We start from the raw sequence: 25,154 nt of genomic DNA, 5'->3' as shown, positions 1-25,154 counted from the left end.
CCACAAAATTCTAAAATATATAATATGGAAATGAGAGTACAAAACCACGGCTATACATTCAATGCTGCTTTAATATCGGATTCATTGAACGTGGCAGAGAGAAAACAACCCTTAACCCCAAAGCTGAGCCCCTGACTGAGTCCCAAACGGCACCCTATTCCATATGTAGTGCACTACTTTTGACCAGTGCTGGTCCAACGTAGTGCACTGCATAGGGAATAGGGTGTCGTTTGGGACACAGACCCTTCCCCCTGCAAAGAGAGAGAAATAACCCAGCTGACGGACGGACAGTTTTTTGCTCATAAACATATTTTCAGACTAAGACATGCCATTGAGAGGGAGGAACAACGCTGGCCTTGATTTCTGCAGTGAGTGAGGACAAGCACATATCACAGACATGGATGGCTAACAGATAGTAGTAGAGGTGTGTGTGTGTGTGTGTGTGTGTGTGTGTGTGTGTGTGTGTGTGTGTGTGTGTGTGTGTGTGTGTGTGTGTGTGTGTGTGTGTGTGTGTGTGTGTGTGTGTGTGTGTGTGTGTGTGTGTGTGTGTGTGTGTGTGTGTGTGTGTGTGTGTGTGTGTGTGTGTGTGTATATATATATATACATGTATACCTATCGTGGAAGAGGGCTGTGGCCTCAACCATTCCAGGGTTACAAACTTCCTCTGGCCACGCTAACCAACCAGATGGCCTGGGATGGAGGCTAGCTGACCAACCAGATGATCTGGAAGGGAGGCTAGCTGACCAACCAAGTGGCCTGGGAGGGAGGCTAGCTAACCAACCAGATGGCCTGGGAGGGAGGCTAGCTAACCAACCAGATGGCCTGGGAGGGAGGCTAGCTAACCAACCAGATGACCTGGGAGGGAGGCTAGCTGACCAACCAGATGGCCTGGGAGGGAGGCTAGCTAACCAACCAGATGGCCTGGGAGTGTGGCTAGCTAACCAACCAGATGGCCTGGGAGTGTGGCTAGCTAACCAACCAGATGGCCTGGGAGTGTGGCTAGCTAACCAACCAGATGGCCTGGGAGTGTGGCTAGCTAACCAACCAGATGGCCTGGGAGGGAGGATAGCTGACCAACCAGATGGCCTGGGAGTGTGGCTAGCTAACCAACCAGATGGCCTGGGAGTGTGGCTAGCTAACCAACCAGATGACCTGGGTGGGAGGCTGGCTACCTGCTACTGTCTCTGTTTGGCCATTACACTTCATGCTATAAGTACTTCATAACACAATCCATACCTAACACATAAATAACACATAAATAAGACATAACACATACAGATAAGATTCAACCTGGCAGCACTTTGGTTGCTGGCCCGCTTCTCTAATCTCTAGGCTGCCTGCTGCCTCACACAAAGGTCCAAAATGTTCCCCTAGTGCACTGAACCACGGTCGGACCGAAGAGGTCTGTTCTGTGTCACCTACCTAACCATAACAGAACTGGCTGATTGGACTGGGACATGAAGAGAATAAGGTTCATTCACACAGTGTCTATGAACCAGGAAATAAATATCACACCACAGATTGAGGTCAGAGGTCAGGGTTGACAGACTTCATCAATAGCAGCACCAGCAGGGCACCATATCTAAATACCATACACACAGAACTGAGAGTACCAATGTTTGTGATGGTGAGTTAGTAGTTTTTTTTAACACATTCAGAAAGTTGTTATTTAACTGTCTCACACCCCCCTCCCCCCACACACACACGCACACAAGCTGTCCACTCATTCGCTGTCTGAGGCCAGCTGCACACCTGGTAAAAGCAGAGGAAGGTGGTGTTGGCTCAGGGCCTTGTGGGTAGGCGTTTCGGGGAGGGTTGGGAACAAGAGAGAGAGAGAGAGAGAGAGAGAGAGAGAGAGAGAGAGAGAGAGAGAGAGAGAGAGAGAGAGAGAGAGAGAGAGAGAGAGAGAGAGAGGGAGAGAGAGAGAGAGAGAGAGAGAGAGAGAGAGAGAGAGAGAGAGAGAGCTGTCCTTCACTCCTTCAGGCCGTCGCTGAACCTGCACATTCCCCAGTCCATTTAGCAGTAGAGGAAGTAAAGGAATGTCCTTCTGCATGTAAGAGATCACTGTCTTAAATGCAGACAGGTACACACACACACACACACAGCCAGGCAGGTACTAGTCTGGTGGGGGGAAAGATCCCCTGAGGAACCCTAATAGGCTACAGATGAAAGGATAAAAGAGGGGAGGGAAATACGGTAGGGAAAGAGGGAAGGGGAAGAGAGGGGGAAAGAGAGGAGGGAAAGAGGGGAGGGAAAGAGAGGAGGGAAAGAGGGGAGGGAAAGAGAGGAGGGAAGGAGGGGAGGGAAAGAGGGGAGGGAAATAGGGGAGGGAAAGAGAGGAGGGAAAGAGGGAAGGGTAAGAGAGGAGGAAAAGAGAGGAGGGAAAGAGGGAAGGGAAAGAGGGAAGGGAAAGAGGAGGGGAAGAGGGAAGGGAAAGAGGGAAGGGAAAGAGAGGAGGGAAAGAGGGGAGGGAAATAGGGGAGGGAAAGAGGGAAGGGAAAGAGGGAAGGGAAAGAGGGAAGGGAAAGAGGGGAGGGAAAGAGGGAAGGGAAAGAGGAGGGGGAAAGAGAGGAGGGAAAGGTGGGAGGGAAAGAGGGGAGGGAAAGAGGGAAGGGAATGAGGGAAGGGAAAGAGGGAAAGGGAAAGAGAGGAGGGAAAGAGGGAAGAGAAAGAGGGGAGGGAAAGAGGGAAGGGAAAGAGACAGAGGGAAAGAGGGGAGGGAAAGAGGGGAGGGAAAGAGGGAAGGGAAAGAGAGGAGGGAAAGAGGGAAGGGAAAGAGGAGAGGGAAAGAGGGAAGGGAAAGAGGGGAGGGAAAGAGGGGAGGGAAAGAGGGAAGGGAAAGAGGAGGGGGAAAGAGAGGAGGGAAAGGTGGGAGGCAAAGAGGGAAGGGAATGAGGGAAGGGAATGAGGGAAGGGAAAGAGGGAAGGGAAAGAGGGAAGGGAAAGAGGGGAGGGAAAGAGGGAAGGGAAAGAGGAGGGGGAAAGAGAGGAGGGAAAGATGGGAGGGAAAGAGGGAAGGGAAAGAGGGGAGGGAAAGAGAGGAGGGAAAGAGGGGAGGGAAAGAGGGGAGGGAAAGAGGGAAGGGAAAGAGAGGAGGGAAAGAGGGAAGGGAAAGAGGGAAGGGAAAGAGGGGAGGGAAAGAGGGAAGGGAAAGAGGGGAGGGAAGGAGGGAAGGGAAAGAGGGGAGGGAAAGAGGGAAGGGAAAGAGGGGAGGGAAAAAGGGAAGGGAAAGAGGGGAGGGAAAGAGGGGAGGGAAAGAGGGGAGGGTAAACGGAGAGTTACAGAAAGTGATGAGCTGTCAGCTATGTGGTGCACTGTGGCACCTATTAACATCCCTCTCCACGTTAAAATAGGAGACCATGAGAGCTGACCGTTCAGCACTAACAGATCTGGGACCAGGCTAACAAAGTCTCCCTTGGCTCCAAATGATAGATTGAAACGTCTGGAACAGCCGACAGCCGGCAGGTGAAAAGGGTCTGGGACAGCCGACAGGGATAACTTAACTGACAGGTGAAAAGAGTCTGGGACAGCCGACAGGGATAACTTAACTGACAGGTGAAAAGAGTCTGGGACAGCCGACAGGGATAACTTAACTGACAGGTGAAAAGAGTCTGGGACAGCCGACAGGGATAACTTAACTGACAGGTGAAAAGAGTCTGGGACAGCCGACAGGGATAACTTAACTGACAGGTGAAAAGAGTCTGGGACAGCCGACAGGGATAACTTAACTGACAGGTGAAAAGAGTCTGGGACAGCCGACAGGGATAACTTAACTGACAGGTGAAAAGAGTCTGGGACAGCCGACAGGGATAACTTAACTGACAGGTGAAAAGAGTCTGGGACAGCCGACAGGGATAACTTAACTGACAGGTGAAAAGAGTCTGGGACAGCCGACAGGGATAACTTAACTGACAGGTGAAAAGAGTCTGGGACAGCCGACAGGGATAACTTAACTGACAGGTGAAAAGAGTCTGGGACAGCCGACAGGGATAACTTAACTGACAGGTGAAAAGGGTCTGGGACAGCCGACAGGGATAACTTAACTGACAGGTGAAAAGAGTCTGGGACAGCCGACAGGGATAACTTAACTGACAGGTGAAAAGTGAAGAACGCAGGAGAAGTATTTCTATGTTTATGTTGCTGCCCGACGACCGTAGACGAGACAGGGTCCTAGTGGGGCTTAATGTTTGGTAGCCAACTGTCCTGGGCAGAAGCAACGGTGACGTGTGCGTACACACATACAGTGATGCGTGCGTGCGTGATAGGTGCCGCATCAAACTCCAGAGGAAAATCAATACACAATCCAGCCCCCGCCACCCACCCACCGCATTACCTGCCTTCGCTCTCGAACCAAAGGCTCTGCTCTGCTCTCCCCTGCCTGCACCATTTAGGGGAGTAAGAGTACCTAGGCCTGCTTTTTTCCCTGGCTATGAAACAATACCTCACTTTCAATCCCCATTCCTCCATCCATCCTCCCTACCTCCCTCCCTCCCTCCCTGCATCCATCATCCATCCATCCTCCATCCATCCATCTATCCCTCCATCCTCCATCCATCCATCCATCCATCCTCCTCCTCCATCCATCCATCCATCCTCCTCCTCCATCCATCCATCCATCTATCCCTCCATCCTCCATCCATCCTCCTCCTCCATCCCTCCATCCACCCATCCTCCATCCCTCCATCCATCATCCCTCCATCCATCATCCATCATCCCTCCATCCCTCCAGCCCTCCATTTCCCCTTCCCCGCATTCCTCCATCCAAACCCGCTACTCAGCACAGCCAACTAAACTACACCGTACGCTGTGGCTTGGTTTGGTTGTGATGGAGATTAAAACTGTGACTTGTATCGTCCAATCACACACACAAGAAAGACACACTACCCACACTCTTAAAAGAAAGTTCTCCAAAAGGCTTCTTCCGCATTCCCCATAGGAGATCCCTTTTGGTTTTGGTTCCAGGTAGAACTGTTTTGGGTTCCATTTAGAACTCTCTGGGGAAAGGGTTCTACATGGAACCCAATAGGGTTATATCTAAAGCCAAAAAGGGTTCTTCAAAGGGTTCTCGTATGGGGACAACTGAAGAACCCTTTTAGGTTCTAGATTGCACTTTTTTTTTAATAGTGCAACGTTGATATCTGATTCCTCTCTCTCTCTCCAGATGGCCATGTTTTGAATTAGTTTATCAGGCCAAAAAAAACCACACGCGACTGAGGCAAGAGACCGAGAGTCACTCGTTCCAAAAAACCTCATTATCTACACGGCTTTGCATTTAAACACACAAACACAGACAATCTCAATGGTGGAAGGGGAGCAGTGGGCCCAATGCTAAAATCAGTATCTAACTGTGTTATCAAAATATAACTACTCTATAAAGTTTACTGTCGATCCAAAATACAATTCTTTAACGGTGACTAAAATATCGTAATAAAATAAATTGTTGACTGGAAACGTTGTTTTTTTAAATGGCACTATTAATGTAGCTTGGATCGTTTTTACACAGGAAGTCATTATTATATATTTAAATAATATCTTTATCGTCCAAGTTAAGAAAGAATGTCCTGCTAGTTCTGCTGGTTGGGATAATATTTGTGTTCATGTCAGAGATTGGACAGCGCAGAGCTCTGACTGAGGAGGGTGGGGACTGTCGGCTAGAGGGGCTTTCATTGGCTATCACGCTGAGCAAAGGTGTCAATCAAGCACATGATCCAATCAGCACCAGAAATCATGCTCCGCCATGTCCTCCCACACACCACACGGCCCAATCAATGTGCTTCATATCGAGTCGTTCCAGGAAAAACAAACCTATCTCCATTAGCTTGAGTGAAATCATTTTATTCTATAGTATTATCTGGAATCCTAACTCTCTCCATCGAATCGTGGATTTTGGGAAATAAGGTATATCACTTTTCTCTGGGTGAATGGCTTGGATAGCTAAGCTAGAGTGGGGAGGAGGGGAGGGGAAACAAACATCAAACGTGTGACAGCAGTCCTGATCTTGGACGCAGGATGCATGGGACTCAAATTTCCTTACAAGCTGTGAAAAATGATCCAAAGTCCACACCTCGCTTTTCCTCTTCCTTCTAGAACCCTGAAACGCAGAAAACTGGCCTGTCTGGTTCTATTAACACACACTGCCAGGACATCCCAGGGACTGAGGGAGGCCCAACTGAACTGCCTTCCGTTAAATACGCTCACGGCTCGGTTCATGCCGACCCGACCCGAACCGAACTCGGCTGGCTTTTCACATTTTCTGTTTCAGCACCGTTCCAACAACTATGGTGGATGAAATACGATATTATCACGATACTTAAGTGCCCGAAATGATATGTATTGCGATTCTCACGATTTTATGTATTGCAATTTGATTCTGAGATTTCAATGCGATTTGATGTTCCAAACATATTGCTCACTATATGTCTGTTGCAGAGGAACAGGAGAGAGACATGAGAACACGAGTTTTGATCAGACAGGGAAATAAAAGTGCTGAAAACATGTTGTCTCATTATTTAAGAAGATGGAAAACTATAGGATGAAAAATACCTGAGTTTTGGAGCAGGTACAGCCGACTGGCACTAGCTAACGCTACCGAGCAAAAATACCTGCGTTTTGGAGCAGGTACAGCCGACTGGTACTAGCTAACGCTACCGAGCAAAATTATCTGAGTTTTGGAGCAGGTACAGCCGACTGGCGCTAGCTAACGCTACCGAGCAAAAATACCTGCGTTTTGGAGCAGGTACAGCCGACTGGCACTAGCTAACGCTACCGAGCAAAAATACCTGCGTTTTGGAGCAGGTACAGCCGACTGGTACTAGCTAACGCTACCGAGCAAAATTATCTGAGTTGTGGAGCAGGTACAGCCGACTGGCGCTAGCTAACGCTACCGAGCAAAATTATCTGAGTTTTGGAGCAGGTACAGCCGACTGGCACTAGCTAACGCTACCGAGCAAAATTATCTGAGTTTTGGAGCAGGTACAGCCGACTGGCGCTAGCTAACGCTACCGAGCAAAATTATCTGAGTTTTGGAGCAGGTACAGCCGACTGGCGCTAGCTAACGCTACCGAGCAAAAATACCTGCGTTTTGGAGCAGGTACAGCCGACTGGCGCTAGCTAACGCTACCGAGCAAAAATACCTGCGTTTTGGAGCAGGTACAGCCGACTGGCGCTAGCTAACGCTACCGAGCAAAAATACCTGCGTTTTGGAACAGGTACAGCCGACTGGCACTAGCTAACGCTACCGAGCAAAAATACCTGAGTTTTGGAGCAGGTACAGCCGACTGGCGCTAGCTAACGCTACCTACAGTTGCAAAAATATATATATTGATTAAATATTTTTACTAATCGATATGTGGAGTCAAATGTCTATATATTATCGTTCAAAAATAATATTATGATGTGTTAACTGTATCGATTTTTTTCCCCCCTATCATTAATATAGTCCTATTAATTATTATCACTCTGAGACTACAGGCCCAGATCATAATGACTTTTATTTTAATATGACGCCCACAGTGGTCGTTGGGGAGCGGGAGGAGGAATGACCTATAGCAGCGTTGGGAATTGTTGGGAAACACTGCTACTTAGAGAGCTGATATATTCTGGCAGGCAATCCGTAATCATAAATGGGGAAAAAATGTGGTTTATTAAATCTTCACTGCAGTTCTTCTCCAGAGAAAAACAGTACCTGAGGACTGAGAATAGGCTTGCAGTCTGCAGTACGCAGAGCTTTGACTAGAAAGAGGAGAGGAGAGAGGAGAGGAGAGGAGAGGAGAGGAGAGGAAAGACAGGCTTTAGAAAGGATTGGATGGCCGGGTCAGAAAAACTGAAGGAATCCTCTTTAACTCTATTTATTTTGTGAATAAACTATTTTTATCTAGTGGCTATCAATCTGAAGGGCTTTATTATATAAGACACTTAGAGACTGTTGGTCTGGGAAAAACAAGGCATGTCGACCAGAAATCCGCCACCGTCCTCACACAAGTCTTATTAACATTATTAACATGACACCAATGTAAACACACAACAGGTCAACACTGTCCAGTTGTGCCTTTGGATTTCTAACACCCTTGCTCATCATTACAACGAAAACATGGTCTGTTCTCAGGCATCTCACCTGAATACATAATATCATATTTGAAGTTCATGCCAAAATAGTAGAGGGATGCTAAAATGCCTCATTTTTCAGGCATCCCATCCTATCCCCATATGTTTAAAAAAAGGCTGTGTGTGTGTGTGTGTGTGTGTGTGTGTGTGTGTGTGTGTGTGTGTGTGTGTGTGTGTGTGTGTGTGTGTGTGTGTGTGTGTGTGTGTGTGTGTGTGTGTGTGTGTGTGTGTGTGTGTGTGTGGTGAGGAGTAGTAGGGTCAGCCAGGACTTGTTTACACCACACACAAATGACACAGACAAGACGGCAGGTCCCAGATCAGCGTGTCACTATTATCAGGCTATCTAGTAGAATCACTGGTCAACTGTTTCCCTTTGACTCTTTATCTGTTTCATCACCACTAGAGTAATACAATACTCTTTATCTGTTTCACCACCACTAGAGTAATACAATACTCTTTATCTATTTCACCACCACTAGAGTAATACAATACTCTTTATCTGTTTCACTACCACTAGAGTAATGCAATACTCTTTATCTGTTTCACCACCACTAGAGTAATACAATATACATTGTGTCTGCTTGATTTAAACAGGCAAATAGGATGTACATGGGACCATGTGTTTGTACACACTTAGAAAAAAGGGTTCCAAACGGGTTCTTCGGCTGTCCCCATTGGAGAACCCTTTTTGGTTACAAGTATAACCATTTTGGGTTCTATGTATAACCCTCTTGTGGAAAGGGTTCTAAATGGAACCGAAGATGGTTCTACCTGGAACCAAAAAGTGTTCTTCAAAGGGATTTCCTATAGGGACAGCCGAAGAACCCTTTTAGGTTCTGGATAGCACCTTTTTCTTCTAAGAGTTTACTGTAGTATGACGGTATTTGTCTCCAAATGGTATAGTATTGTCCCTTCATTCCATGGCGTGTAACTCAAAACAGACCTCACCAGTGGGCTTTAGCTAGATCAAGATCCAGGTGAAGCATCAGATAGTTTCATAAACGTAAGGTATTCATCAATATATACATCATTCCATTTGAATTGCACAAGTGTTTATTTAACAAGGTTTCATCATGTATGTACTGCCTTTATCACAATCATTTCTAGAACCGGTATATGTGTAATAGAATGAGTGAGAGTTGCTTTTGGATATAGGTGAAAAAGAAACACATTCTAGATTTGAAGGCCTGTGATTAGATTTTTTCTCTACGAAACTTATCACATTTGCCTTCGTGAAAATGATGGAATTACAATGCTTCTTGATTCTAGAAACTTAACAGATGCGATATGTAACTTTTTGGGCGAGAGATTAAATTCACATAGAAATTTGAGCTATAGATCTGTCATTCTCATTGAAAGCAAGTCTAAGAAGCGGTAGAACTGTTCTATTTGCACTATTTCTATGCTACCCATTCTTAACCCGTTAAACTCTGAGTGGTTCTTTTGGGTCCAGTGAGTTTAGGGGGAGAGGGTACCAGAAAATAGGAAGTCACAATTCACTCAAATCGTACTGCTGGCAATGTCATAAGAATCTCCCCTCCCCACATAAAGGTCATAAATCATGTGCTATAGTCATACTCACAGAGTATGTAATGTAGGTCAAGTCACCAAAAGTGTAAACATTTAGTGTGCATGGAAAGGGTACACCTTGACGGTCATTGTAAAGCAATTTATTTTATTTAACCTTTTAACAGGGAGTCACATTGAGATTAAAAATCTATTTTACAAGAGAGCCCTGTACTCATTACAATAAAAACAGAATAATAAAATAACATACACATATATGTGTATAAAACAATATAATTCACACACAACAAAACCAAAATAAACACATTTAATAAAAGCAATCACATAGAGATTCATAATCACTGCCTGAGTGACGTCAGCACAGAGTTCACTAACTGCAGTGAACTCTGGGACAAAAACAAAACAAAAAAACAACACAGATATTTCCAAATCTGTGGAGACTGAAGGGATCTCTATTGTTATCCATTCCTGACAACAGGTTTGGTAAATTATGATTCTTCACTTAATTAATGAAGTTACATGTGAAGGGAGTTTCTGTCAGATTGCTTTGTCCATGAATAAAAGAGAACGCAGCTCTCTTCTTACAGAAAGAGAGGTCCATCCCACATTTTTATACAGACTACAATGACGAGTCCTAAAACTGTCCCCTGTGATAAAACGTATTGCGGAATGGTAGACTGCGTCCAAAGTTTTAACACAGAGGTTGCCGAATGCATGTAAACAACATCACCAAAATCCAATACAGGGAGAAGCGTTGTTTGAACATTATTTCTCCTATTTTCAATAGACGCATGATTTATTTCGATATAAAAAATAAAAAATCTTAGTTTCTTAGTCAGATTTTTTTTCTATGCGTTACGAAGGACAACTTGTAATCCAGACACCTAGGTACTTATATTGAGAAACAAGCTCAGTTTGGGCTCCGTTTATAGCGCAAATATACAGGTCCTCAGAGTCAACATGTCGTGACCTAGAGAACAGCACGAGCTTGGTTCTACTTGTATTTAACACTCATCTAAGATCTATAAGTGATTTCTGAATTGAATCAAAATCATGTTGAAGTTCACGAATGGCCTGCTGCACTGAGGTGGAACAGGAATACAAAAACTGTGTCATATGCATCAAGATGGGCAAGACCTATTTTAAAATGCTCTGTTTTTTTAAAGGGAGCATGTTTTATCTACAATACAGTTGGAAACATCTGAGAAATGGTTCAGAGACAACTCTGGGTCAGGTAGAGATGCAATACAATCAAAGTCACCAAAATAAAAGCCACAAAAAAATATCTATTCATTGAAATGTTTTAAATTCTGTATATCCCTGACACATACAATGGGACAGTGGTCACTAATACCCAAAGGAAATACGCCACTCCCAGCATATTTCTCTGGAGTATTTTTTAAATATGATTTCGTAGGGTCCTTTAAAGTTTGGACGAGTGGGTTTTGTAATCAGCTGGGTCAAATTTAGATGAGTACAAAAATAATTTAAACATGTCAGCATCCTGCAAGATTAAAATCTCCATCCATCAACACCTCTGGGGTGGTAAAAATGGCAATTAAATCAGTGAGTTAGTTTAGTACACACTTCTTGGCAGAGGGTGGATGATGGATTCCTATAACTGTTATTTTTGAGTTTGAACCCAACTGAAGACTTAAAGCCAACAATTCAAACCATTTCGGACTGTTGGTAGCCTTCAACAGAGACACAGAAATAAGATTATTTGTGAAAAATAGCAATACCACCACCTTTGCCTTTCCTATCAGCCCTAAACACATTGTAACCATAGCAACCACAGAGTCCAGGGTTTTATCAGTTAACCAGGTCTCAGATACAATTTTAAAATAACATCAGGGTCTGCCTGAGAGAACCAGATCTTGACATTATCCTTTTTAGGTAATAAACTACAAAATGTTAAGATGTAGAAATGTCAATACTTTTCTGCATTTAAAAATGACACAGATTTTCAGTACAAGTCAAGATTATTTTTAGATTTTAGAACTGGAGACTCAACGATGAGATTAAACCTATTTTAGGAAATGAAAACAGAGGAGGAATAGCGATGACATTTCTCCGGTGAGCACCATTAGGCAAGTCACCACTTTCAGATACAACATGTAGAAGTCTCACAGTGACCAAAGAGGAGATGGTGAAAACTGACTGACATGTAATGCTAATATTGTCCTCACATCAATTTAGTTGACCAAGAACCTTTCCAATGTTTGATGACAACAGCCGGGAGCCATTTTCACCCAGGTGAATTCCGTCTCCCAGAAAGTAGCCAGGCCTATTCCAGAAGGAGTCAAAATTGACGATGAAGAACATGCCCTTGGTCAGACACATTAACCACTGGTGAAGAGACCAAAGATGACTGAAACACACAATCCCACAACGACGAGGAGATGGAATTGGGACGAGACAATTTTAGGTTATGCTTTTCAAAGATGTCTAGAAATGCATACGTTTTGTGCTCTTGTAGGAAGCAATCACTAACCCTAACTCTATTGCTGACTACAAATTATCTATAACTGGGCTAATAACTAACTAACTAGCAAAGAATATGAACAAAATGTCATGTCAAAACAACATGTCTACATGCAGCTTTCGCTTTGATCTCAAAACAAGAGCATCTACTCTTGACCACAGCTGTAAACACAGTGCAGTTCAAAGTAAATGGCACCGATCCATATATGGCAGTGGTCTATTTGCATATAGGCCTACTGCAGCTCTGATTGGTTATGCCACACAGGCGGCTGAGTAGTGAGTGTCAATGTAACAGAATTCTACTTCGATGTGTTCTGCCTACAACAAAATCTCTTGCATTGTCTGTTTTGTTTCGGTACAGTATGTTGCATTGAATGTGGCTAGTATTGGGTTGATTAGATCACAATTGCCTCAACAAAGGGAAATATTGGTAGTGTCAACAGGGAAAACTCGAGAACAGTGGTCCCCAACCTTTTCAAGATCTCAAGATCCCTTTGAGTCGAAATGCAAGCCGAGATCTACCACAGATTTTTTTAACATGACTTAAAAAGCGTACTCCTATGCAACATTAACAGTTCTGTAGTGATGAGGTTTGTGCAGTAGGCTATAGGCCCAATATATTATCACTGCATATTGGCTTTGCTTGAATTGCCCTGCCAAAGCCTTGTTGTTCGCGTCATTTTTTTAAATTATATTTCAAAATTTGAGGTAGGCTATATGGTTATACCGGTAACAGATCAGTTGTTGTATTACTTGTGAAGCACAGCTGAGTGAGCATACATTTAAATAATTTGCTTTTTATCGTTATTTTACTGGGGGGATGGTGCCTGCATCTGATGGTCAGTCTCAACGGAGGGAGAGAGCAGCAGACTGACTCCTTCTCCCTCCCCTCTCCCTCGCGTATACCTCCCCTCTCCTCTCCCTCCCTCTCCCTCTCCTCTCCTTCCCCTCTCCTCTCCCTCCTCTCCCTCTCCTCCCCTCCCTCTCCTCTCCTTCTCTGCTCTCTTCTCCCTCCCCTCTCCCTCACCTCTCCTCCCCCTCTCCTCTCCCTCCCCTATCCCTCTCGTATACCTCCCCTCTCCTCTCCCTCCCCTCTCCCTCTCCTCTCCCTCCCCTCTCCCTCTCCTCCCCTCCCCCTCTCCCTCTCTTCTCCATCCCCTCTCCCTCACCTCTCCTCCCCCTCTCCTCTCCCTCACCTCTCCCTCACCTCTCCCTCCCCTATCCCTCTCGTATACCTCCCCTCTCCTCTCCCTCACCTCTCCCTCCCCTCTCCCTCCCCTATCCCTCTCATCTACCTCCCCTCTCCTCTCCCTCCCCTCTCCCTCTCCTCTCCCTCCCCTCTCCCTCTCTTCTACCTCCCCTCTCCCTCTCTTCTCTATCCCCTCTCCCTCCCCAAAAAGGGACACCATCTTCCAAATGATGGTGAAACTCCAGTTACATCGCATTATTTCTGACTCATGTTTAAATTCATGTTGTTACTCCTATGAACAGAGAAAGCGAAATATTCCTCAATATTAAAAAAGACCCAAGCCGCAAATAATAACAACAATGCAAGCCTATACACTTTCCTACTAATTCAATACTGCTGCAGTGCTTGTTGTAGCACTGAGTGGAAATAGGAAGAACGAGCATTTTATGGGTTATAAAAGTGTTGAATACAAAGTGTTGACAGTGCTGAGTGAGAACTTAAACATCAACAAGGCAGAGTTTGTACCTTCGGACACGTGAAATGGTTAAAAATGGCAACAGTTCTCCTACCCGGCGTGCAGGGCAGCTGAATCGGGTGCACCTACCAACAACAGCCCAAGATGGATAAAAAAAAAAATAGGAACACAATGCATTATTGTTTTGTTTTTTTACAGAAATGTTTAACGATTGACTAGGAATGCCTTGGACGTCGACCAGTCGATCATCATTGACCGGTTTGTGACAACTGCTCTAGAAAGTTGAATCAAGTTCAAACCCCTGCTTCTATTCCTGCCTGCCAGTTCAGGGGAAGCGGTCTCTGGGCTACTGCTGCAGCTTCCAGGGAACACTGTTGCATCTACAGGAATATGACTCAGTGGAATAGCGCTGTGACAGCTACAGAGTTAAAGACAGACATTAGACAGAAAATATGGACAAAATATATAGACCCAGAACTTACACAATCCACATACACTATGAGAACTGAAGCTTAAAACTACATTAGAACTATATGTGTAGAGAAAGAATTAAGATAAACATTTTAACAGGATGATGTGCAATGGAGGAAATACACTACATGATCAAAGGTATGTGGACACCTGCTCATCTAAACATCTCATTCTAAAATAATGGTCATTAATATGGAGTTGGTCCCCCCTTTGCTGATATAACAGCCTCCACTCTTCAGGGAAGGCTTTCCACTAGATGTTGGAACATTGCTGCGGGGACTTGCTTCCATTCAGCCACAAGAGCATTCGTGAGGTCGGGCACTGATGTTGAGTGATTAGGCCTGGCTCGCAGTCGGTGTTTCAATTCATCCCAAAGGTGTTAGATGGGGTTGAGGTCAGGGCTCTGTGCAGGCCAGTCAAGTTCTTCCACACCAATCTCTTCAAACCATTTCTGGATGGACATCGCTGTAGCACAGGGGCATTGTCATGCTGAAACATGAAAGGGCCTTCCCCAAACTGTTGCCACAAAGTTGGAAGCACAGAATCGTCTAGAATATCATTGTATTCTGTAGCGTTAAGATTTCCCTTCACTAGAACAAAGGGGCTTACCCAAACCATGAAAAACAGCCCCAAACCACTAATCCTCCTCCACCAAACTTTACAGTTGCCACTATGCACACGTGGAGGTAGAGTTCTTCTGGCATTCGTCAAACCCAGATTAATCCGTCGGACTGCTAGATAGTGAAGCGTGATTCATCACTCCAGAGAACATGTTTCCACTGCTTCAGAGTCCAATCGTGGCAAGCTTTACACCACTCCAGCCGACGTTTGGCATTGCACATGGTGATCTTAGCCTTGTGTGCGGCTGCTCGGCCATGGAAACCAATTTCATGAAGCTCCCGACGAACAGTGAGTGTTGCAAACCGAGGTAAGGCGATTTTTTAGGCCCTACACGCTTCAGCACTCGGCAGTACCGTTCTGTGAGCTTGTGTGGCCTACCACTTCACGGCTGGGCTGTTGTTGCTCCTAGACGTTTTTTCTTCATAATAACAGCACATACAGTTAACTAGGGCAGCTTTAGCGGGCAAGAAAATTGACGAAAATTTCTTGTTGGAAAGGTGTCATCCTGTGACGGTGCCACGTTGAAAGTCAGTGAGCTCTTCAGTACCAGCCATTCTACTGCCAATGTTTGTCTATGGAGATTGCATGGCTGTGTGCTCGATTGTATACACCTGTCAGCAACGGGTGTGGCTGAAAGAGCAGAATCCACTCATTTGAAGGAGTGTCACATACTTTTGGCCTTGTAGTGTATATATGTGAGAGTCAATCCGTGGCGGAGCACAAAGGCAGTGCAAAGAGCAATGTGCAGTCTATTGATGAATAGTGCAGGGTGCATAGTCTATTGATGAATAGTACAGAGTGCATAGTCTATTGATGAATAGTGCAGGGTGCATAGTCTATTGATGAATAGTGCAGGGTGCATAGTCTATTGATGAATAGTGCAGGGTGCATAGTCTATTGATGAATAGTGCAGGGTGCATAGTCTATTGATGAATAGTGCAGGGTGCATAGTCTATTGATGAATAGTGCAGGGTGCATAGTCTATTGATGAATAGTGCAGGGTGCATAGTCTATTGATGAATAGTACAGAGTGCATAGTCTATTGATGAATAGTACAGAGTGCATAGTCTATTGATGAATAGTGCAGGGTGCATAGTCTATTGATGAATAGTGCAGGGTGCATAGTCTATTGATGAATAGTGCAGGGTGCATAGTCTATTGATGAATAGTACAGGGTGCATAGTCTATTGATGAATAGTGCAGGGTGCATAGTCTATTGATGAATAGTGCAGGGTGCATAGTCTATTGATGAATAGTACAGAGTGCATAGTCTATTGATGAATAGTGCAGGGTGCATAGTCTATTGATGAATAGTGCAGGGTGCATAGTCTATTGATGAATAGTACAGAGTGCATAGTCTATTGATGAATAGTGCAGGGTGCATAGTCTATTGATGAATAGTGCAGGGTGCATAGTCTATTGATGAATAGTACAGAGTGCATAGTCTATTGATGAATAGTACAGAGTGCATAGTCTATTGATGAATAGTACAGAGTGCATAGTCTATTGATGAATAGTGCAGGGTGCATAGTCTATTGATGAATAGTACAGAGTGCATAGTCTATTGATGAATAGTGCAGGGTGCATAGTCTATTGATGAATAGTGCAGGGTGCATAGTCTATTGATGAATAGTACAGAGTGCATAGTCTATTGATGAATAGTGCAGGGTGCATAGTCTATTGATGAATAGTACAGAGTGCATAGTCTATTGATGAATAGTGCAGGGTGCATAGTCTATTGATGAATAGTACAGAGTGCATAGTCTATTGATGAATAGTGCAGGGTGCATAGTCTATTGATGAATAGTGCAGGGTGCATAGTCTATTGATGAATAGTGCAGGGTGCATAGTCTATTGATGAATAGTACAGGGTGCATAGTCTATTGATGAATAGTGCAGGGTGCATAGTCTATTGATGAATAGTGCAGGGTGCATAGTCTATTGATGAATAGTGCAGGGTGCATAGTCTATTGATGAATAGTACAGAGTGCATAGTCTATTGATGAATAGTGCAGGGTGCATAGTCTATTGATGAATAGTACAGAGTGCATAGTCTATTGATGAATAGTGCAGGGTGCATAGTCTATTGATGAATAGTACAGAGTGCATAGTCTATTGATGAATAGTGCAGGGTGCATAGTCTATTGATGAATAGTGCAGGGTGCATAGTCTATTGATGAATAGTGCAGGGTGCATAGTCTATTGATGAATAGTACAGAGTGCATAGTCTATTGATGAATAGTGCAGGGTGCATAGTCTATTGATGAATAGTACAGGGTGCATAGTCTATTGATGAATAGTGCAGGGTGCATAGTCTATTGATGAATAGTGCAGGGTGCATAGTCTATTGATGAATAGTGCAGGGTGCATAGTCTATTGATGAATAGTACAGAGTGCATAGTCTATTGATGAATAGTGCAGGGTGCATAGTCTATTGATGAATAGTACAGAGTGCATAGTCTATTGATGAATAGTGCAGGGTGCATAGTCTATTGATGAATAGTACAGAGTGCATAGTCTATTGATGAATAGTGCAGGGTGCATAGTCTATTGATGAATAGTGCAGGGTGCATAGTCTATTGATGAATAGTGCAGGCTACATAGTCCGTGGATGAACAGAGCAAAGTGCCAAGTCTATGAGTGGGAAGATCAACGTGGACCAGGTGGCCAGTTTGGTAACACGGCACGGAGGGAAACAGCTGTTCAGGTGGTCGGGGGATTTGGTCGTGATTGACCCGGCGAGAGACTCTTATAATCTTCTCCTCTCCAGTGGATATTGCCATCCATTACCTTCCTTAGCTGACAGTGAGGAATCACTGAGTGGAATGGAGGAAGACGAAAACCTCAAAGTTACCTTCAGCACATGACCACTAGCACCGGAGGAGAGGCAATTTTGTGAAACATTACATATTATAAGTCTATTTATAAGATTATGATAAAGGTTCATACATACATGCCAAATAACAAGTTATAAATCATTATACTGTATGTATGTGAACGCTTGCTTTCTCTTTGGCAGTTATTTAACGTCGCCCTTTCAGAAAACACTAGACATTAATTGACTGAATTTGAGTCATCAAACCTTCTACAAGCAGATCTTAGTTTGTATATAATCCTGTCAGTGTAGGCCTACAACATAATTCAAACCCATCTAAATCCATTTTCTGCCTCATCGCTCATCATACAAAAACAAAGCATCCCCTCGCTGGCCACATTCCTCTAGGAGGAATATTCTGGAAATGTCTGGCTGTTTCCATTTTAAAAGATGAGACACACGAAAACACTCGTATTGTACCCAACCAGTCAAGCAGATCAAATGGGCACATCTTTTCATAATGTAGCAAGATCATTTGAATTAACTTATCATAAGCAAAAAGCACATTCTTGTAAAAGATCATGTGTTCTCAATAAGGTGATAATAAGGTGATAATATGGTAATAATAAGGTGATAATAAGGTGATGATAATGTAATACGGTGATAATGAGGTACTAATAAGGTGACAATACGACACTAATAAGGTAATAATAAGGTAATAATAAGGTGATGGCAAGGTAATAATAAGGTACTAATAATGTAATAAGGTGATAATAAGATAATAATAAGGTGAATATATGGTAATAATAAGGTGATAATAAGGTAATGACAATGTAATAATATGGTGATAATAAGGTAATGACAATGTAATAATAAGGTGATAATAAGGTGATGATAATGTAATACGGTGATAATGAGGTACTAATAAGGTGACAATAAGGTAATAATAATGGGATAAGATGGTAATAATAAGGTAATAATAAGGTGATAATATGGTAACAATAATGTGATAATAGTGTAATAAGGTGATAATAAGGTGATAATAATGTCATAATAAGGTAAAAATAAGGTAATAATAGCTCAAACCCTATTAGCACCACAGCTCTGCTCAGGAGAAGGCGAAAAGACATGTGCCGACTGACTGGGACCGCAAAGCAGAACAAACAACCAAACTCTCCATCTGTAGCCAACCAACCTGGAGAGGAGAGGTTAGCCTGTATTTCAAGTGGCTGACTGGCCATACATAGCCTATACCGCCACAGCAGCCTGACATGTCCCTAACCTCGTCCCTCTTAACTGCTCCTGACCCAGGTCACAATGACACTCTTTGATACGAAAATTAGTGCATCTGACATGGCACCCTACTTCCTATAATAGTGCACTAATTTTGACAAGGGGAACCTATATAGGGAATAGGGTGCCATGGGCCCTGGAAATTAGTGCACTACATAGGGAATAGGGTGCCATGGGCCCTAGTATTTAGTGCACTACATAGGGAATAGGGTGCCATGGGCCCTAGTATTTAGTGCACTACATAGGGATTAGGGTGCCATGGGCCCTAGTATTTAGTGCACTACATAGGGAATAGGGTGCCATGGGCCCTGGTAATTAGTGCACTACATAGGGAATAGGGTGTGTGTGTGTGTGTGTGTGTGTGTGTGTGTGTGTGTGTGTGTGTGTGTGTGTGTGTGTGTGTGTGTGTGTGTGTGTGTGTGTGTGTGTGTGTGTGTGTGTGTGTGTGTGTGTGTGTGCGCGTGCGTGCGTGTGTGTGTGTCAGACAGGTGTTTTTTTTTTTAAAGCCTTTGTCTAGAATTAAATGTAATGATCTATGCGGCATTGCCTACAAGGATAGACCATTACATTCCACATTTTAATAAAACAACAGTTTATGACAGTTTTTATAAATGTGCCCCATAAAAAGATGCACTGGTAGCCGAAACGCGTTTCACACTTGTAGCTTGTTAAAAAAAAAATCTTATACGGACTAATGATTACACCCTATATCAGCAAGATGCAGGCAACCGTGTGCATCTACAGTGCATTCGGAAAATATTCAGACCTCTTGAATATTTCCACATTTTGTTACGTTACAGCCTTATTCTAAAATGTATTACAATTTTTGATTTTACTCATCAATCTACACACAAAACCCTATAAGGACAAAATGAAAACAGGTTTTAGAAATTTTAGCAAATGTATAAAAAAAAACTAAAACAGAAATACCTTATTTACATAAGTATTCAGACCCTTTGCTATGAGACTCGAAATTGAGCTCAGGTGCATCCTGTTTCTATTTATCATCCTTGAGATGTGTCTACAACTTGATTGGAGTCCACCTATGGTAAATTAAATTGATTGGACATGATTTGAAAAGGCACACACCTGTCTATATAAGGTCCCACAGCATGTCAGAGTAAAAACCAAGCCATGAGGTCGAAGGAATTGTTCGTAGAGCTCAGAGACAGGATTGTGTCGTGGCACAGATCTGGGCTAAGGGTACCAAAAAATGTCTGCAGCATTGAAGGTTCCCAAGAGCACAGTGGCCTCTATCATTCTTAACTGGAAGAAGTTTGGAACCATATAGACTCTTCCTAGAGCTGGCCCAGGGGAGAAGGGCCTTGGTCAAGGAGATGACCAAGAACCCGATGGTCACTCTGACAGAGCTCCAGAGTTCCTCTGTGGAGATGGGAGAACCTTCCAGAAGGACAACCACCTCTGCAGCACTCCACCAATCAGAGCTTTATGGTAGTGGCCAGCTGTAAGCCGCTCCTCAGTTAAAGGCACATGACAGCCCATTTGGAGTTTGCCAAAAGGCACCTAAAGACTCTCAGATTAGAAACAAGATTCTCTGGTCTGATGAAACCAATATTGAACTATTTTGCCTGAATGCCAAGCGTCACGTCTGGAGGAAACCTGGCACCATCCCTACGGTGAAGCATGGTGGTGGCAGCATCAGCTTCAGGGACTGGGAGCCTAGTCAGGATCAAGGGAAAGATGACCGGAGAAAAGTACAGAGAGATCCTTGATGAAAACCTGCTCCAGAGTGCTCAGGACCTCAGACTGGGGTGAAGGTTCACCTTCCAACAGGACAACAACCCTAAGCAGAACGCCAAGTCAATGCAGGAGTGGCTTCGGGACAGGTCTCTGAATGTCCTTGATTGGCCCAGCCAGAGGCCGGACTTGAACCCGATCGAACATCTCTGGAGAGACCTGAAAATATCTGTGCAGCAACGCTCCCCATCCAACCTGACAGAGCTTGAGAGGATCTACAGAGAAGAATGGGAGGAACTCCCCAAATACAGGTGTGCCAAGCTTGTAGCGTGTTTATGAAAACATTTAATCGTCCTTAAACGGCACTGACCGCCATTGTTTTCTAACCAATGTAAAATGGAGTTGAAATTGCGGAATTGAATTGGCTAAATGAGCTGGAGTAGGCTACAATGATCAACCAACAGGTAGTTGTTTCATATGAACGGAGTTGTTGTAGACATTGGACGGGGAGCTCAGCAAAACAGCCTCTATTAACCTTGCTACTTTAGCTCGCTAGCTGGCTAACTTAGCTGGCTACTGTAGCACGCTAGCTTCTTTACAACGAGTTGATGCAGTGGTCGCTGTGAATCATCCAGGTGGATGCTACCCATTGGTGGTGGATGAGGTCAGTTTCCACCTACTATGTAAAAACTTTCAGTACCTCAGTTGGTAGAAAAAGCGCTATATAAATCCAATCAATTATTATTATTATTAAGTCAGGCACTACCAGATGGTATGATAGATAACCTATGGCAGCAACAAGTTTGTCTAATTAGCAGGAGATGGTTTGGCACATAGACCGTAACAGACATCGGCCCCTGCTCTTCTCTACCCCCCCCCCCCCCCCCTTCTGATGAGACCAGCAGAGCGCAGCGCACCGGCTCTCTGGAGTCGCAAGAGCAAGTCTCCAGTGAAGTTAAGTTTCAAAAACAACAACAACAACATTTTAATAATACAACACATGTACTTCGACTATCCCGAAATCCGAAAAAGTACACTGATATTATATTCGAATACTGATATAATTTCAAATGCCCATCCCCTAGTAAAAAATACATGAAACACCTCAATTCTGACATTAAGTCGAAGTGGATGATAGTGGTTTCATTAACAATACCATACATCTGTAAATTATTTATAGTTTTGTCTTAAATGAATTATAAGGTGCTCATATTTAGTGATGAGATGAACCAATAACATCCACATTCTACCTATAGCGACTTCCATTAAAACTCAGAGACAGAGAGAGAGAGAGACAGAGAGAGAGAGAGAGAGAGAGAGAGAGAGAGAGAGAGAGAGAGAGAGAGAGAGAGAGAGAGAGAGAGAGAGAGAGAGAGACAGAGAGACAGAGAGAGACAGAGAGAGAGAGAGAGAGAGAGAGAGACAGAGAGAGAGACAGAGAGAGAGACAGAGACAGAGAGAGAGAGAGAGAGAGACAGAGAGACAGAGAGACAGAGAGAGAGAGAGAGAGAGAGAGAGAGAGAGAGAGAGAGAGAGAGAGAGAGAGACAGAGACAGAGACAGAGACAGAGACAGAGAGAGAACTCCAAATTAATCATGATATATTCTATTGTACTTAGATCCTTCAACAGCGTCAAGTCACTGAAACAAATATCGGAGGAAAAACCACACTGGAAAATGATAACTGATGAAATTACATAGAAATGTACCAATTTATGAGTGAAAATAAATCAAAAACTTCGATTTCAAATTCAGACCATTATTGGGGTATATTCTCTGATGAAGCACTCTGTAAGACATCAATCAAAATGTTGAAAATATACTGTACTACGGGGATATGGCAGCTTTAAATTACACAACAGCAAACACTTGAGAGATCCAAGAGAAGATAGAATCCGTTAAGAGTTGTGTTATTATTGAACGGTTATGACGGAGGAATACGACTAGCGAGCTCTCTTCAGAATAATAGCGGTCCAGATAGCAATCTCAAAGCAAACACATACTCAAAACGCACGCGGAAAAAAAATTATAAAACAGGAAATGTATCATCAAAGTGACTATTATCAAGCAAAGAAGAAGCACTGGTATTTTCAAAGTATAATTTCAATAGAAAAATTACTAAATGATAATAACAGTATGATGTATTATTTTATATTAATAATAATAGTATTATTATCATCTCTATATTTCTTACTATTACTATACTCGTTGCTGATAACGTCAATAGTAGGCCTGTCATTCAGGCATAAATATAATATAGCCATAATTAATGATAGACTCAGCAACACTTTGCAATAAACTAATGCTATTCAACAATAACAATAATACTAATAATAGGCTACATCATATTGTTTCTATTATAATGTTGTTGTTGTTTTTATTATTCCATTATCTTGAATACACGTTTGGATACAGCCCTAATCAAACCAACGTCTGTGGAAGAGCCCAAAATGAGCCACAAACAAACCAGCCATACAGTCCGCCAAGTCCAACGGGACTCCCGTACAGTATATTAAGACAGACAGAAGAAGAAAAAAGCTCCTTACCTGGTCCCTCTGAATGCATGGCAGCGAGGTCCTCCTGTGTGACTTGCTGTTGGACTGACTGTGTGCCATGTCTGTGGAAATCACAGAACTGGACCTCCTTCGCCTTTTAAACACAGGGGTCTCGTCCCCTTCCCTCGCCCCAGTCACAGAGGGGGTACAGCCCTCCCTGGGTATCCCTTGGTTCGGAAGTAGACTATCAGCATACCTCGCCAGTAGGATGCCCAACACTCCCACCAGGTACGCCACGTAAGGTCTCCAAGTGGCCCGGACTTTGTGCAGCGAGATGAGCGAGATAGTCCGAACGACGCTTACGAACACTATGACCGAGATGCCGTGCTTGAGCCGCGCTACCATGAGTGTGCCGGTTGCCAGGCAGGCGAGCACGACCGCGGCCGCTGACGTGCTGAAGGAAAACGGCTGTTGTTCATCCGTCCAAGTCCCGCCGTGTACGAGAGCCCACGCCGCTGTCTCTCCCAGGTGGCAAAGAGTGAGGAGGAAAAGGGCGGTTTGGATAAGCACTCCGCAGCGGATCGAATACAAACCCACCCAAAAGAAGGCACATACGAGGGTAAATACAGGCGAGATCAGATGCCAGAGAGTTAGCAACAACTCTCCTGCGCAGCCTGACACGAAATGAACAGGAGAGCCGGAGTGCAGCCTACTGTTACCACTGCTACTGAGCTCAGTCCTCCAGTCGGCTAATTTAACCACCAGAGCGAGAAAAACAGACAGTGAGCCCACACATACTACACACCGGAGTCTTTGGCAACTCCATATCTTGAATACGAGCCTCACCATGCACGACCCGTATGAGCCATCACCATCTCGGTCTCGACTGTCCGGCAGTGGCTGGATGAAACTTGTTTTCACATAACCATTGCGCTCCGGTGCCCTGGAGGTTTTGTCGCGAACGCTGGTGCGGTTACTGCTACGGTTCCGTAGATGTACTACACCACTGCTACTGTCAGATTCTACTACTGGCATTGCCATCACTCATATAGCAGTATTAAGGAAGTAGGCCTATGAAGCAGTATAAAAGCTACCTCTAGACCAGAGGGGCTGTCGGGTAATGGGACAGGGCATGAGTTATTACCGATGCTGAGCTATTGACGGAACGAACTAAGAACCCTGACACAATCATACATTTAAAAAATAATAGCGCGCCAATAGAATTAACGGCTACATAGGTCGGCTTTTATTTCACCACACGGTCATACAAACGAGTCTCCATTTACGCACGGTGACAAGGTGACACTGTTCCGGATTGTTTTTCCTCTGTCTGTGTTTCTTATTCACGTACAGTAATGAAAATAATGAAATACCCCCAAAAATAGACGATATGTACTGAGGCAGCAGGAGGCTTCAGTCACAGACAAACTCATGACATATTGCAGGGAGAGCAGAACTAGGACACGTCTTTCAGTCTTCGCATCACATCATCATCAACACAGACGTCCCGCGCTGCGCGCTACCTGCCCTCCTTTTGTGATGCTTCTGTCTCTCACACAGTCACACTTCTTTGATGTTTTTTTCTTATCTTCTCTCGACTTTCCTTATTAATATTTCCACGAGTTGTCTTTTCAAAAACACAAATATATTTCGAGGTGTAGCTTTTAACGACGCCACACGAGCTCTCGGTCATAAATTGAACACTTATCCGTTCATTTTTAGAGAAACCGAATTATTCCACAAGCACTAGCACCCGCTGCCTCCGAGAATTCCCAATGTTAATTGCGGTGGTCATGTGCATCGGTCTTTTAGGTCGTTGTGCCTTGCTGTTGTATATGTTAGTCATCAACTCTGAACATGTCCGTGCGTGAGGGTGTGAGTGTTCTCGTGCCTCAAGCTCTTTCACCCGAGTAGAGTAGATGGGTAGATAGGGAGATGAGGAGTAAGGGGTGCAAAGCGAAGTGCAACCCTCAAATCATTCACT

General features: G+C 44.0%; 1 protein-coding gene across 1 annotated transcript in view; it reads right to left on the bottom strand.

The window, feature by feature from the left end:
* The window catches only part of LOC139584252 (cGMP-inhibited 3',5'-cyclic phosphodiesterase 3A-like), a 255,801-nt gene extending 230,856 nt beyond the window's left edge, over positions 1-24,945 (bottom strand). The window contains exon 1 of the mRNA XM_071415872.1: positions 23,222-24,945. Within this exon, the coding sequence (XP_071271973.1) occupies positions 23,222-24,211 (990 nt within the window). The 5' untranslated portion in view covers positions 24,212-24,945. The remainder of the gene's footprint in view (positions 1-23,221) is intronic.
* Positions 24,946-25,154: the final 209 nt, after the last annotated feature.

The sequence above is a fragment of the Salvelinus alpinus genome, chromosome 9 (genome assembly GCF_045679555.1).
Source record: "Salvelinus alpinus chromosome 9, SLU_Salpinus.1, whole genome shotgun sequence".
In the NCBI taxonomy this organism is placed as follows: Eukaryota; Metazoa; Chordata; class Actinopteri; order Salmoniformes; family Salmonidae; genus Salvelinus; species Salvelinus alpinus.
The sequence above is the reverse complement of the archived record's forward strand: the minus strand, read 5'-3'. Positions and strand labels throughout refer to the sequence as shown.